General features: G+C 44.8%; 1 protein-coding gene across 7 annotated transcripts in view; it reads right to left on the reverse strand.

Moving 5' to 3' along the window:
- Positions 1-14,915, reverse strand: part of HMGXB4 (HMG-box containing 4) — a 31,581-nt gene extending 16,666 nt beyond the window's left edge. For 3 of the 7 annotated variants that reach the window (XM_035696484.2, XM_035696483.2, XM_049115329.1), the window contains exons 1-4: positions 14,091-14,915; positions 8,678-8,826; positions 8,357-8,435; positions 6,635-7,587 (exon numbers count right to left, since the gene is read on the reverse strand). In XM_035696484.2, the coding sequence (XP_035552377.2) occupies positions 6,635-7,587; positions 8,357-8,435; positions 8,678-8,826; positions 14,091-14,250 (1,341 nt within the window). In that variant the 5' untranslated portion in view covers positions 14,251-14,915. Of the gene's footprint in view, positions 1-6,634; positions 7,588-8,134; positions 8,250-8,356; positions 8,436-8,677; positions 8,827-9,024; positions 9,130-9,479; positions 9,579-12,251; positions 12,444-13,103; positions 13,598-14,090 lie in introns of those variants that run through there. The other 4 variants (XM_035696490.2, XM_049115328.1, XM_035696486.1 and 1 more) reach the window with 4 other exon arrangements.
- Positions 14,916-15,893: the final 978 nt, after the last annotated feature.

Raw genomic sequence — 15,893 nt, forward strand, 5'->3', positions numbered from 1 at the left:
GTCTGCTTCCTACGTGGTGGGTGTTATACAATAAAGAAGAGCAAAACAAACACAAAACCATAAAAGCATAGTCCCCTTGCTTGGTCTAATACGAGAAATGACCAGATGAGGAAAAAAAGCTTTAAAAAGATGTTTTCAAGCATACGTTATGCGTTTGAAGAACTTGAGATAAAAAACAGTAATTATAACCATGGGTATTTATAGGGCCAGGCCCTGGACCGTGTTATGTGTATCTGCTATTAATCTAAACAGCTGCATTTTGCAAACAAGCAGTGAGGAAGCATCACCAAAGAATAGCTGGTAAGCAGCAGACTAGAACAAGGACCCCAGGCTGTCTGCACTTCATCATACTCTGCCTCTTTGACTTAGAAACATCTCTATGTCTCACTTAGACTGATCTCAGACACTAGCACATGGTGTTGGTATCCTTTGACCTAGAACCTACTCTCAGCTTTGACAAAGACACACAGCACTGGACAACCATCTCTGGAAGTTTTAGAAAGGTATGTGGTATAGCTGAAAGAGTTCAGGTGTGGGACTAATGAAACCTCTTAAAATTCCAGCTCTGTAATGGGTATTATATAAGGGTGATGCATCACTGACCTCTACTTCTGAAACTAAGAATACATTATATGTTAATTAATTGAATTAAAAAAATCCCAGCTTCACGTCTTTTCTTCTCAGCTTCTTCCTCTGTCAGATGGGGCTACTAATACCATCAGTCAAGACCGTTAGAGATGCCAAATGCCCAGGAGAGCCTGGCACACAGCAGGCACGCACTAGACGGTAGCTACTGACTTTTACCATTTATCACTGTTGTCACTCAACTTCAGTTTTACCAGAGGGATAATGTGTGTAATGTCATCCCAAGTCTAGCTATAGCTGAGACTTTAGTGTATCACTCCATCAACAACAGTGTCTCAGTGTGCTGGATACGAAGCTATCTGGCTGGCCTCAGCTTGCTTAGAGGAAACATGAACATTCTGGAAACATACAGATAACTGAAGGAATGCTTCTGAAGTGGCGACATCACACATATTATTTTGAGTGGTAGTGAGTGGGCTTTTATTGATTTAGTAAAACCCAAAGTAAGGTACTTTGAAAAGTTACTGGATCCTGTTCCTCTAATACAAACAAAAACTTCCACTCCACTGGGATGACCTTAAAGGGGACATCATCAAGGTATCACCAGATGATTGCTCTACAACTTCTCAGAAAGCAGGATTCAACAACAAACCAACACACAAGCAAACAAATAAAAACCGCACAAAGTCCCTCCCCAAACAAAATTCAGCACTGAGAGCATTACCTTTCACCAGAGGCAGAGCCCAGTCCCTTCACCTGTATCAAGATTGTCCAATTAGAGTTCTGCCCCTGCTGCCTTAGCTTCTCACTTCTGTGTGGACTGTGCCAGGCTGGCTCCCATTCTCCCTGCTGCAGTGGAACTCCTCATCCTCTCTACTGGGAGTCCAGTCTATTCTCGAACAGTCTGCTCCCTGACTTCTGTGACACTGGCCCCTCTCTGGTTTCTCCTCCAACACCACTGGCTCCCTCTTCCTTCTCTGGTGTCCCAAGGTGCACGCTTTATAGGATTCTGCTCTGGGCTCTACTTCCTCTTATCAGCTCATGGATTTCATTTATTGTATAGGAACACTCCAGTTCTCACCCTAGTTTCAACTGCTCTACCGAGTGCTAGGTCTTGCATTTCCAATGCTCTCTAGAATGTCTCCCGAGTTTAAGACTGTAACAAGTAACTTTTATCAAATGCTCACTAATATGCAAAGCCAGAGTTCCTGAACTTACCTAGGTGCCCATGTGGGTTTTCATGCGGTACTTGTTTTTTACCATAGCTACCATGGAAGACTAGCTTTGAAAAGACATGGTACTGAAAGGAATATAACATGATAAGATGTTATAACCATGAATTACCTCAAACTAGTAGTTCCTAAGGTTTCTGACTGATGTCACATACTATTTCTCTTGAAAATTTAATATATTTAAAATATCCAGTGGTGCCCCTGTGAGTTGGCTGTGGCCCCAGGGGGCCTTGGCACACTGTGGTCCTAAATAAATCCCTTTACATTTATTATTGTTTAACCCTTAACAACCTTATTGGGTAGGTTTGTTGTCATCGACACCTTCTATATGGAGAAATTATGCAACTTGCCCAACAGCATATGGTTTCTAAGTAGCACAGCCAGGATTTGAACTCAAGTGGTTTGGCTCCTTAGCCCACACTCTTAACCTTCGATATGCTGAATCTCCTGACACTTCTATCTTAAGAGTCTAAACCTGACTTATCTTCTTTTCCCAAAATAGCCATTCTTCTTGATTCTCTCTGTTGTTCCAGTCCTGGTCACAGGACCTAAAGTAGAAAGGGCACACAGAGGCTTTTAGCACTCATTATCAGTTGGCTTTCCCATCTCTGTTTGTTGTAGTTGAGGGAACACTATTCCTGAGACCTTCCTTTCTATCTCTAGGTGGACTTTTAGATAGTTCTTTTTTACTGAAACAAAACCAAGGGAAGGATTTTTTTTTTTTTTTTTTTTTTTTTTAAACTCTACAGAATGGGGCACCTGAGTGGCTCAGTCAGTTAAACGTCCGACTCTTGATTTTGGCCCAGGTCATGATCTCAGAGTCGTGAAACTGAGTCCCATGTTGGGCTCCACACTGGGAGTGGAGCTTGCTTGAGATTCTCTATCTTTATCTGTACCACCCCCTACCCTCACTGTGCATAAGCATGAGCACTCTCTCTAAAAAGCAAAAAACACACTCCACAGCAAGTTTTCCTGCATAGGTCAAGTTTTAAAAAACATGGTACATGTTCCATAAATACTTGTTCGATAAATGACTACATTCAGAGTATGACTACCTCAGGTTTGGACAGTCATGATCAAATACTGGTTCCTAATAAATTTTTTGCTATAAACAAAAGTACCTTTTTTTTTTTTTTTTTTTTTTTTTTAAACTAGCAAGTGCTAGCCACATGGAGGAATTATAAGTAAGTCCTGCACCGGAGGAGATTATAATTTCAAAATCTTCGGGGCCATTTTTATACTCGTTTATGCTTCTGCTTTCCCAGATCTGAGTCCTATTGTCAGATCTTGTCAGTTTTTCCTTCAGAGATTCTCCTGAATCTGTCTCTTCAGCTGTTTCTATCGGGCTTTTATAGTACCTGATACCTTGGCCTATAATAACCTCCTGGGTGGTCTGTTACAATCTCTCCTCAGTCTCACCCACCTGCTGCAGTGCTATCACTTTATTCTTAAATGATCACTGAGAGTCTATCTAAGTCCTGCTCATAAGCCCAAAGTGCCTGCTGCCAAATCCTTAACTAACTCAAAATTCTTTACAATTTGCACCTGACCTACCTTTTCAATACTGATGTTTGCATCCATATAGTCTATCACAAAATGCCTAGCAAGGACATTAAGGAGCTGAAGGTAGGGTGACTAAGACAGTCCCCAGGGAGCTTACAGTCTTTAATAAAGTAAACGGAATATGCACAAAGAAAGCTCCAACACAAGGGACAAAACGTGCAGTGACTTCCCACAGCCAAGGTGTTATGGGAAGTCAGAAGTTAATTCTGCCTGGAGGGTCAGGATGTCTTGGAAGAGGCAGCATTTGATTAGGTCTTGAAGGGAAGGCAGAGCTTTAATAGATGGAGAACAAAGACTGCCATAAAAACAAGCAAAGGAACAGAGGTAGAATGTAAGGGCCAAGTCTGGTTTCCACACGGTACATGTGAGGCAGACTAAGAGGTACAGCTGAGAAGGAAGATTTAGGGCTAAATCCCAGATAATTATGAATGCTTGACCAAGAGTTTGGACTCTGACATTTATTCATTCCTTCAGCAAGTACTTATGGACTAACTACAACAGGCCAGACTGTGGGTTCAGCACTAGGTATGGAGTGGAGAGCATGACAGACATGATCCTGGGCCTCTCAAAGCTTACGCTCTTACGTGAAGGCAGTAAGGATCCACTGAAGATGGTGAACCAGATGTCAACATCAAAGTGGTACTTAAGAACATTCTGGCATCAGTGTATACTAATTGCATTGGGGAAGAAACAGAAAGGAAGCCATGTATCACATTAAGTACAGGGAGGGATGAGGCCCAAGTTGGGATAGTGGTAATGGAGGACATAAAGTCATGGAAGTTATTAAGGAGGAATAATATTAGGCTCAACACTTGAGTGGATATAGGCAGAGGAGAGGGAAAACAGGTAAGAGACAGATGTAAAAATGAAATATAAAACTGGGAAAAAAATCAGAATAGTGGTTGGCTCCAGGGGTAAGGACTGACTGGGAAGGGGTATGAGAAAGCTGTTTCAGATGATAGTAATGTCTGTATCTTGACAGAGGTTTGGTCACGTTTGTGCGCATTTGTCGAAACTCACCAAATGGTATATAAACATGTGTACGTTTGTGCATAAGTAAATTCTAGTGGAAAAAAAAAAAAGCCCTGAATTCAGATATTAAACCTAAATTAATGATATGCAGGCTGAAGTCTTTAGGGGTGTGTATGGTATCTATAATTCACATTATAGATGTATAATTTACATTATATTTATAATACATTATAAAAGTTGGATTGATAGATGGACAGGTGTGTGATGAAGCAAAGAGCAAAACAGTAATTACAGAATCTCATTGGGTGGCATATGGTGTTCACTGTACAATTTCAAAGCTTTTTGTTTGGAAAGTTTCATGATGAAGTGTTGAGAAAAATGATTATAAGCATATAGTTTCGGGGCAGCCCAGGTGGCTCAGCAGTTTAGCGCCGCCTTCAGCCCAGGACCTGATTCTGGAGACCCAGGATCGAGTCCCATGTCAGGCTCCCTGCATGGAGCCTGCTTCTCCCTCTGCCTGTGTCTCTGCCTCTCTCTCTCTTTGTATCTCTCATGAATAAACAGATAAAATCTTAAAACAAAAAAAAGCATATAGTTTTGAGTTTGGGTTGACTGGAAGGACACAGGGAACACAGAAGCAGGTGGAGGAGGAGCTGCAGGTTTGGGAATCTGGATGATGAGCATAATTAGTGACACACGGGTATGAAGAACCCAAGGCATCTAGGTGGAAATATTTATCAGGCAGTTAGAAACGCAGGATTAGAGTTCACTTGTTTTGCTAGGCTACTTCGTAAATGTCTTTCTGCTTTCTTGTGTTCCCTTCCACTGAAATCCTTTCTCTTCTATAGGCTTTCTCTGACCACCCTGCCCTCCTCTATTCAGTGCTGTAAGATTAGTTATGGCTCTATCATATATTACTAGAATGGAAATTCTCAGGAGAAATAACAATCTTACACAGAATATGTATGATTTAACGAAGCAATTTTCAAATAAACAAATGAATATAAACCTGACCTAATAATTGACTATCCAGTTCTTTATGCTTACACTCATTCTTGGCTTGGAAGGTATAGTTTTGCTTTTAATTTCTGAGATATACATACTTAAAAGGCACTCTTTGGAGTACCTGGGTGGTAGAGTCAATTAGGCATCTGCCTCTTGGTTTCAGCTCACATCATGATCTCAGGGTGTTGAGATCGAGCTCTGCACTGGGCTAAGCACAGAGCCTGCTTAGTTTCTCTCTTCTTCTCCCTCTACTCCTGCCGTGCGCACGTGCTCTCTCTAAAATAAAGAAATCTTAGGAAAAAAAAAGATAACTCTTTGTAGTGGGAAACATAATTTACACCTCAATTACAGACTGAAGTGAAACTGCCATTTCCAAATTCTTAATATACTTGACTTTTTCCTTCTTAATATCGCCTCTTTAATCTGACATTTCAGTTTGCATTACTCTAAACAAAGGAAGAAAATGGTTGTCCTTAGGTGGAAAAACTAAGTTTTTTGACCTTCTTCTTTCCACAAGTCTGAATTTCTAAATTTCTATAAAATTAATACATTACTTTGATAACAGGGGAAACAGCTTATTTTTTTTTTAACAGAAAACCTTTAGTAACATAGTCTCAGCCCTGAAAGTACAACTGCTAGATTTCTTGAGCTGCAGGAAAGTTCAACCAAGGTCGCTGATTTCTCCTTCCTATCTCCTCAGCAATCAGTGTGCTCCTGAAGGTCTGGAGCTATGTCCTGCCCAGCTTGGCACCTCTCTACACCACCTAGAGCACTGGGCTGGGTAAACAGCAAGCACTTGCCTGTTGAAAGAACATACATTTGACACTAAAAATAATACCAGAAAGTGGCCCACACCAGTTAGCGGAAGGCCATTAATTCATTCCATTAACCTGGGTCATTATTTTCCTAATTTTGAAAATGTGTTTCCCAAAATGAACTAGAAAATACCTTTTCATCTCTCTCAACTGCCCCAGGCAGACAGTGCTGCCCAGTGAAAGGAACTGGGTTCGGCTTCTTCCGTGAATTCCAATTTCAACGGTATCCCTAAACCTATGCTTGGCACGATGGGAGACCACCATTATCAAAAAACCCATGAAAAATTAAGATTGCTCCTGTTTTTGAACTGGAGAGACTTGGTCCCTGGCAATATCTTACACCTCATGTCATCCCATGAGATTGGCCTCACCACACTCCCTGCGGTTCACCTCAGCTGCCTAATTCCAAGTCCACTTACTACTATCATCACTCACTCCCCAACACTTAAAAAAATGGTTTACCTTTTCTCCTCTCTCTCTCTCTCTGTCTTTCTCCTCTTTTTTCTTTTTTTTCTCACCGTGCCCATCCGTGTGGAGGCTGGGCAGGGGAGGGGGAGGGGCAGCAGCTCCAGTGTGTGGGACGCTGGGAGGAGGAGGGCCAGGTGTGACCTCTCCTGCTGGGGCAGCTGCAAGGCCTGAACTTCTCTTGGACTTGGAGTGCCGCTTCTCTTTATGCTTCTCCTTGTCCTTCTTCTTTTTGCTCTTCTTGGACTTCTTTTTCTTCTTGATTTCCCGGTAAGAGTCATCAATGACTAACTCCCCGGCCTCTAGCTCCCCACCAGAGGAGGAGTCCGATTCTACCAGAATAGGTTCAAGTCCTGAAAGATCAAGGTTAGCACTGTGGGGCTCTGGGAACTGGGAGGCATCTGACCCACAGCCTTCGGGGCCAGGAGAGGAATGTGGGTCTGAGGAGGACTTGTGCTTCTTCCGGGCTGTTTTCAGAAAGCTCTGTAACTCGTGTCCTAGGAGTAAAGCACCTTGCTCATCCCGAGCTGATTTCTTAGAGGATTTTTTCACAGTAGCTTGTTGAGAGGGGTACTGAAAAGGCTCCTCATCAACTGAGCTGCTTCCCTTCTCCTTTGGTGAGAGAATTAGTTTCATCTTTAAGCCATCAGGCTCACGAAGGGTCAGTGTCTCTGTGTTAACATACAGCGGTTTCATTTTTTTTGATTTGTGGGAACCACCGTCCTCCAGGGACAGGTCCCCACTGCTTCCACTTACTTTCTTCCTGTGGTGTTCTTTTTTACTCTCTGAATGACTTGAAGAACTAGAGGACTTTTCCCCTGTCTTTTTGGAGGGTTTGGAGCCTGCTGCCAGTGGGGAAGTGATGGCTTTCAACAGGTCCATGGCTGTATCGGCAGATTGCGGGCTGGACTTTTTCTTTTTCTTCTGTGACGATTCCAAAGACGAAATGTCTGGAAATAATCAAGAGAAGTAATGTCCACATGACAAACCAACTTCCAACAAGTTTCCTCTCTCACCAAAAACACTCAACTAATGTGAGGAAGAGGCTAAGAGAAATGATTTGAGGGGAGTCCCTTCAACTGATTCCTGATGATACCCGTGTGCTTCTTGGCTTGGTAGATGTTGCCTGACCCTGGACACAGTTCTTGCCACTGAAGTTGTTTCTCTGCACTGAGTCTTCACAGTAACCAGAGAGGACAGACCCGGAAGAATGGACTAAGCTGTGGGATTACGAGCAGTTACAATTTCGGTTACACTGCAGACAGAGTGTCATTTGTTTCAGTGTTCAGGATAAGCCCATTCTAGTAAAGGGTTAGTCTCATCAGCTTTGCGTATAAGAGAGCTAAGAAAAACTGGTTTTGTGAGTGGATATGCACTGGACTAAGAAGTAACCCACAGGTGCAGGCCAGAGGGCCCAGGACTACATATGGCAAAGGGGTGCTAGGTAATAATGGGCAGAAGATAAGTGGATGATTGAGGGGAGAAGGAACCTGGTACCTGGTATATCACAAATGAAGACTGTTCTTCTATGCTGAATCCTCCAAAATACCAGCCCTCCACCTCTCTCCTCCTTCACACTGGTTTATCGGCACTCAGAACAAGAACCACTGTCCTGTTAAATAGGCCACTGAGTCAGCAACATCTGGATCCCTTTCCCCTACCCCGACTCCAAGAACCAGTGATGTGTTCATCCCACCTGCTGCCCTTTCCCCTCCTTACCTCCATAGTAGTAATCATCAGAGGAGTGCTTCCTCTTCTTCTTATGCGTGTCCGTCCCCAAGAAATAAAGTTCACTATCCTGGAATTGAAGAGGAAGAAGAATTGACCAAGGAGTAAGACGATGAAGCAAAGGCAGTTTGGCACCAATTTTGTTCTCTGAGTTCTGACTTAGGAAGACAGAGCAAAACACAGGAAATATTAAAAATAGCGAACGATGTTTATTTTTTTTAAGGTTTTAAAAATATACTTCTTTCCTCAAGTACTAGGACATAGGATGGGAGAGAGTTAAAAACTTGCCTAATTCAAATGTTTCGAATTTACCTTTAACTTCTTCTTGGAAGAATTTCTGACCTGAGCAGCGATTTCTTCCTCTTCCCTTAAAAAATCTTTGTAAGAACGTTTCTTTTCTCGTTGGCTTCGTCCAGCAGCTAGTCCTGTGTCCTCAGAGTTGTGATCACCATCAAAGCAATCTGAAAGCCAGGTTCGTTTGGGAAAGGAAATGAGAAAGGTCAAGTAAGTGACAAACAAATCACCATGTATGTAATCCAACCGTCCCTCCATTTCCAAGTTAAAATAAGGTTTCAACAAGTCCACTGGAATATAGGACTAAGATCCAAGGGGACAAGAGTATTTTTTGATGACCTGGCTGCAAATGACAAGAACCAAACCTGAAGAAACAATGCTTCCACGCTATGCAAAGGCCCAATGTGCATCCTCAGACATGGTTTCTTAGTTGTGATTTGGCAGGTGGACACAGACTTGCAGAGGTAAGGCTGAAAAGAATAAGGATTCATGTGCTGTGCTGCTCTGTGGGAGTCCAAAATGTGATTCCTATCCCCAGACTCCTGCACACTGGAGCTGGCAAGGACCACGAGTGCTGCAGGCGATCACCCCAATAGACTACAGAGACTTATATTTCAGCTCTCATGTTGGAACCCTGTCCTTGTTTTCGCTTCCATGGGCCCAGTCTGGGGATGATGTGGAGGCTGAGTGCCTTAATATTGCTCTGGACCATCACTGAGAGTCCAGGCTGTGATGGCCAGTCCTGGTCTCTATGTCCATGGGCTGCAAGAATCGAAGAGGAAACCCCCTTTGGAATGCTTCTCAGATTAAGGGGTCATACCTTCTTTCTTCACGGAGTCATCATAAGCCATGGCGGTCCCGCAGGGCCTTTGTGAATGTGTCACTGTGTCCAGGCTCCTTCCCGTCTACAGGACCAGGTCTGAGAAACAAAGAAGGAAAACCCTCCTGTAATGCGAAATCACTGTGGAGAAGCAACCTTCCAGATGGAAATGCGTAGTGATCCAAGGGCAGACTGGAAGGGCAGCAAGAAATAAAGGAGTGTCTTGTCACCTCCTCATTCTGTTTGTAAATACATTGGGGTTGAAACTGCAGGAAGTGTGCTGGGCTTAATTTGATTTATGAGTTAGAGTTGTGGTTTGGTGAAGTATATAAAACACCTCTCATGTAATAAAAAATAGCTCAAAATTATGAGAATTTCTGAAATGCCAACAGGGCTGACAAGACTGAGATGGTGAATACTGACATTAAGTCAGTAGGAAAGGTTCAATCGTGGCTACAAATGCACAGATAAAGCAAGATGCAGAGGAAGACAGATTACAGCAAACATTCCAGACCGTAAAATCCTACCATGTGGATTGGTGACAGGTTAACAACTATTGTACTGCAATTTACATATGAAAGACATTTAGAGTGTACTTTTTTTGGTATGCATTTTGTTGGCCTGTACGAATTTGCTCAAAACCGTGGAGGTGTAAAAGCAAAGACACTTCTTATATTAGTTGGCCACATGATAGCTTTCAAGGCTATCAGGCCTTTCTAAAAGGCTAGGTGAAAGTAAAGAAGAATTATCATTTGTCCATTGGTGGTGAAGTTTTTATGATTATTAAGATTTTCACTGATTTGAAGTTACTATAATGTAAATATTCTAAACATCATTTTGAATTTGTTAAAATCTTTTTTTTGGATGTTCAAGTCTACATGTCTACTTTGACTTTGACAATGACAAGCCACAGACTGCACTCTAAGGTAAAGCTCTTCAAGTACTTTAAGGACAGGCAATGTCACAAATCCTGCAGGAAGTCTTCGCAGGAAATTTAAGAATGACATTCTAAATATATGAGAATGTTCTCATCCAGTTAGTGAAATGCTTACAAGGTGATCGGATTGGTTACTTATTACTTATTTAAATTTTATTTTACCTTCATTGCTATATGGGGATTTAGAAATGCTGAAGGGGCTCTTCAGTGAGACATTGCCAGTCTCTTCAGGTGGGTATGAGTAATATTGAAGCGCGTAACTTTTGTGAAAGAAAATCTAATTAACAAAGGGAACTCTCTTAAGAGTCACATTTAAAATAAACAGAAAGAAAAAAAGGCTTAATTGCACAAGTCAGATAAAATACAATGCACACACATGCCTAAGTTGAACATACAAAGAGAAAAAGCATTACCAAGAATGATTTACAAGGAACATTAAGAAAAGTAACATAAAAAAGCATTTCTCCACTTCCCTGAGAAGGAGAAGGAAGAAAGGACTTAGTCAAAGTTAAGAAAATCTAGAGTGAAGTAAAGAAACCAAACGAACTGAATTATTTTACTGATAAACCAGAGAACTGCTTGCCCTGAGGGCTTTATAAGGTCAGAGCTCATGTAGAAAAATGAGGCAGCATACATATATCATGTAGCCAGCTCTTCATGTTCCAGTATTCTCAACTTTCTCAAATAGAAATTCCTGCCTTCCCCTTTCCACACAAGGGGTGCTGACTCCAAACGTGGTGAAGGAAGGGGGAATGTCATTGGGAATCAAGTCCATTCATTTGAAAATCTTATCTCCTCTCACTGGCACTAAAACATACTGACTTTATTAGAAAAAAAAAAAATATATATATATAGGTCGGTCCCATTAGTTTTCATAGACCGACTGGTAATGCTAAGAAATACCACAACTTGAGACCTCAAGTTAAATGTTTTCATGCCAAATGAATTTTGACTAAGAATGTTTAATAATAATCTTAAAACATTCAATATCATAAATATGGCCACCAGTCTGTTGTCAACTAGAAAATACACTTCTAACTGAAGCAAAGGCAGGCCCTGAGACTTACAGTTTGGCCTTCTTTTGAGTAACATCAAAACTAACATAAAACAGAGTTAACAGCAGAGTGGGAGTAACTACCTCCAAAGACGGTATGAGAAAGAAAACCATGATGTGACTTCTCAACTACGAAAAAAGTGTTCATGGTCTCATAACTGACTTCTCTGAAAAACAATGACTGGATTTAAAAAGTTGTGAAAGGGAACAGGAAATTGAGTTGATCTTCCGAAGCACAGGCCAACAGAGAAAACACGAACTGGTGTTAGCATTATGTATTGGAGTTAGGCCTGCTACTATTTAAATTTTCATAAAAACATTGAGAAGCATTTTATAAATTACATGCCTAAATAAGTTGTAGAGAAAAACTGAGTGGGGCCTGAAGGCAAGGCTGATTCACTAAAGAAGTAGAAGAGGCAAGAGTTAAAAAAACTAAAATTAAACACAATGGACCATGCCACTCACAGCTTGGGCAGACTGATGGACCTTGAATTTTTAAGTTCTTTAAAATCAAGATACTGCAGTTCAGGGGTTAGTTTTGGTTGCTGACTCACAAAGGAAAGATGAAACCAGATAAAGAAGTCTCAAGCAATAGTATGGAAGAAAGGCAGAGTTAGGACAACATTTATAGAGGATCAGATGATCCTCTGATATTCCTTCCCGGTCTTGAATATTATCCATGATAAATTCAGAGTTCAGGGTTAGGCAGCAGATTGTGGGATTAACGAAAGTGAAAATACTAGATTTGATTTTCACATTGGAAAGCAGGGGCCATAATTACATTAAATGTTGGCAAAAGTAAAACAGGTGTTAACACCCATTCTCCTGAATTCCATCATGTAGGAGCTTATAGAATTCAATGTTGTCAACTTTAAGAGGCAGGGACAGTTTTACGATTATGTTCCTCTCCGTGTGCTAAGCAATGACAGCGTAAGTGAAAGTTCATTATTTAATGTCGCGTATGGAGGCCAGAAACATGTCATCACAAAAGATGTGTACTTATGCAACGTGCAAATTGTTAAATGGCTCTTCTGGGACTCTTCTTCAGGGTTTGAAAAAGGGGGAGGCGCAGCTGCTGGCCCACTTGTAGAGAAGTTTGTATGCATTTTGTCCAGGCACAGCTTTGGGGATAACCAGAGTGATGAATGAAAAAAGCAAAAATCATCAGATACAGTATTTTCTTATGTTGCAGGTCCAAACGATAATCATTGGGGAGGTGGTGGTGGTAAAGTTTCAGAAGGTGATTTGTTTGAGGTAACCTGAGCCTCAGCAATCGCTAGCAAGCTTCTTCATCCCAGAACGTAACTGTGTTGAAAGAGAGGGAACAAAGTAAGCCCCCTGATCCACGTGGCCGGCAAAATCCCGGAACTCCATCCAGGTCTAGCGCGGGGTGGGGTGCGGGCCTGGCTGCAGGGTCCGCGTTCTCTTCCAGCACTCCCTCGGCGGACTCAGGCCGCCTGTCCGTGCAGGCGAGGGAAGCCAGGTGCGCGTCCAGCTGTAGCCAGTCTCTGACTCGTCGCTGCTGTGGTTCACTTCCAGGAGCGCGCTGGCCTCGTCAGTTTTGCAGAGCTCCCCTCCAGTGTCAGCACACAGCCACTCCGAATTCCTGCCCCTCCCTTCTCCGGGAACCTACCTATGCAGCACTCACAGCCCCTGCCAGCTCGGCCAACTGCGGAGATCCCGGCAGCCTGGGATGGGGATTGAACCCTCTCACTGCATGGCAGCTCGGAACCACGACCACCGCACAGACTGGCTGACAACACACATTTCCAAAAAGCCACCGATACAAATTTCGACAAGCTCTGTCCAATCAACAGGCTTTCCTTTGATTTTTTTTTTTTTTTTTTTTGTTCTGCTCTAAGGGAATATAATCAGCCACCTGCTTAACCGGCGGGGGGGGGGGGGGGATGGTGCTCCTCTAAAGCACCATATAGAGTGAATCTCCAAGTAACAGCCGTGGGGGGAACGGGCCCGTACGGAGACCACACTGAGAGGCACGTTCCGACAGGACGCGCCACAGCGGGCTACTTAGACAGGGAGCCCCCAGGACCACCATTTTTGCGGCCCCCACGCAAACCAATGGGATTCTCCCGGCCGTTTTGCAGCAACAGCTAGTTCAACAAAGCTCTGTGAAGAGGAAAAGAAGAGAGCTCCTCGCATCCTCTCCTGCCAGCCCAGGGCCCTGCCCTCCCGCGCCGGCCCGGGCCCCCCGCACCCCGGGTCCCGAGCCGCACCGCCGCCCCGACTCGCTCCCCGCGGCCCCGCCGGCCTCCCGGCGCCCCCGAGGGCGGAGACGGCCCCGGCAGGGGGAGGGGCGGCCCCGGCCCGCAGGCCCCCGGGGCGGCCGCACGCCCCCTCCCGGCCCCGCAGCTTTCCCGCCTTCCCCATTTGAACGGCTCCCGCCCGCCCTCCTTCCGCGGCCCGCTCCAGCCCCTTCCCGGGGGCGGCCTGAGGCCGCTACTCCAGTCCCCGGCTCGGCCCCGGGGCTAGGCCGCGCTGGGCCTGCGGCGCCCCCGCGGCGGTGTCGCGGGCCCCGGCGGCGGGTGGCGGCGGGGCGGGGCCGCGGCCGCCTCGGGGAGGGGGCCCAGCCCGGCCTCGTGGGGGCTCCGCTCGCCGCTACCTTCACTCGGCTCGCCCGGATCCCGCCTCAGCGCCGCCGACCGCCGCCATCTTGGAGAAGGAGAGAAAAGCGCGAGCGGCCAGGCAGCCTCAGTCGAGCCCAGAGCGCAGGCTCCGGCTCGGGAAGGGGAATCCCGCTCCGCACGGAGCGCCGAGCGCATCGAAAGGAGCGCGCCGCTCGCGGAGCCCCGGCTGGCGGAGCCCGGGCCCGGGAGTTGATGGCGAGTTTTCGGTGGGGCCGGGCGTGGGCTGGAAGCTTTACGACCCTTGTATCGTTCAGTCCTCGCTGCGTCCCCCGTGAGGTAGGACGCTGGCTCACATTTCACAGATGAGAACCAGGCTCAGAGAGGTTAAGTGACTTGCCCGGCCGCGCACAGGTGGTTGCAGGAGGAGCCAGGTGCGACTCCACGTCTTCTGATTCTTAACCAAGTGCCCTTTCCTTCGAGATAGTTTTATACGTAAATGCCGTCCCCGAGAAGCCCACATCGTGCAGATTAAGAGCAGCGGGGCTTATTTGGAGTTTGGCATTGCTGTTCGGGTGCTTGGCATATTTCGGATGACGGGGAAGCACATATAAAATAATTCGCATGGTGAATCGTCTGCATTTCTCCTCACAAATGATCTGCATTTAAAAGTGGAAGCAGGGATCCCTGGGTGGCGCAGCGGTTTGGCGCCTGCCTTTGGCCCAGGGCGCGATCCTGGGGACCAGGGATCGAGTCCCACGTCGGGCTCCCGGTGCATGGAGCCTGCTTCTCCTTCTGCCTATGTCTCTGCCTCTCTCTCTCTCTCTGTGACTATCATAAATAAATAAAAAAATAAAAAAAAATAAAAGTGGAAGCAGTCTTCAGACAAACGAAGGGATGCCACACACAGGAGAGAGATTTGCCCTGATTTGCCCTGGAGAATTTGGACTCGTAGGTAGGAATCGCTGTGTGAAGATCTCCGTTCAATATGAAGATAAGCTCATTTATCTAGAGCCAGGTCAAGGGTGTTTGGCTACTTTGTTAGGTAGTGAGCTCCCCGTTGCCAAAGGAATTTAAGAAGCAGCAGCTCGCGTCCTAGTTACTGTAGAATGGATAGGTTGGAGATCTAGGTTGGCTTCTAGAGTTGTGAACCCCATGAAGCTCTGTGCAAAATGACGTGTCCGTACACCTGTGTGTTTTCTGGGGTTTAGATCCTGTCAAAGATCAGGAATCCCTATCTTAGTGGGCTTTCTAGGCCAGAATTGGATGGGTGCTTGCAGGGGATGTAGTCATTCTGCACACTTGCAGGCTTAGAAATTGAGACCAAGAAAAGCGGGTGATTTGACTCAGAATGCACTGCCGCTTCGTGATCAGATACGGATTAGAAGCCAGATTGTTGGACTCTTAGTTCAGTGCTCTTTGCACCAAGCGATGCTCTTTCTCCCTCTGCACTGAGTAGAATGTTGGATTCTATTGGATTCTAATCATTGTTTTTAAGTTTGTAGGATGCTGAGATGTTCAAAGAAACATTCAAAGTTGTTGAATTTAGTCCCAAAGTGTAACTGTGAATAATAAAATGACCAGAAAGGCCCCATTCTGCTCACCAAAAAGATTGTCAGTAAGTTTCGCCAAAAGATATGGGATTGCTCTTCCGGGATACCTTGCCCGACATTAGGCTTCTCTGTGAGGTATTTAAGAGCGGTGAGGATGTATTTCCCCTCCTGTTCTTCAGTATGGGTCAGGATGCTTTCAGATGGAAGCAACATAATCCCAGTTCAAAATAGTTTGCTGGGAAAGGAGAATTTATTGGCTATTACTGAAAAGTCTGGTACCTGTGGGTG

The sequence above is a fragment of the Canis lupus genome, chromosome 10, assembly GCF_003254725.2.
Source record: "Canis lupus dingo isolate Sandy chromosome 10, ASM325472v2, whole genome shotgun sequence".
Classification (NCBI taxonomy): Eukaryota; Metazoa; Chordata; class Mammalia; order Carnivora; family Canidae; genus Canis; species Canis lupus.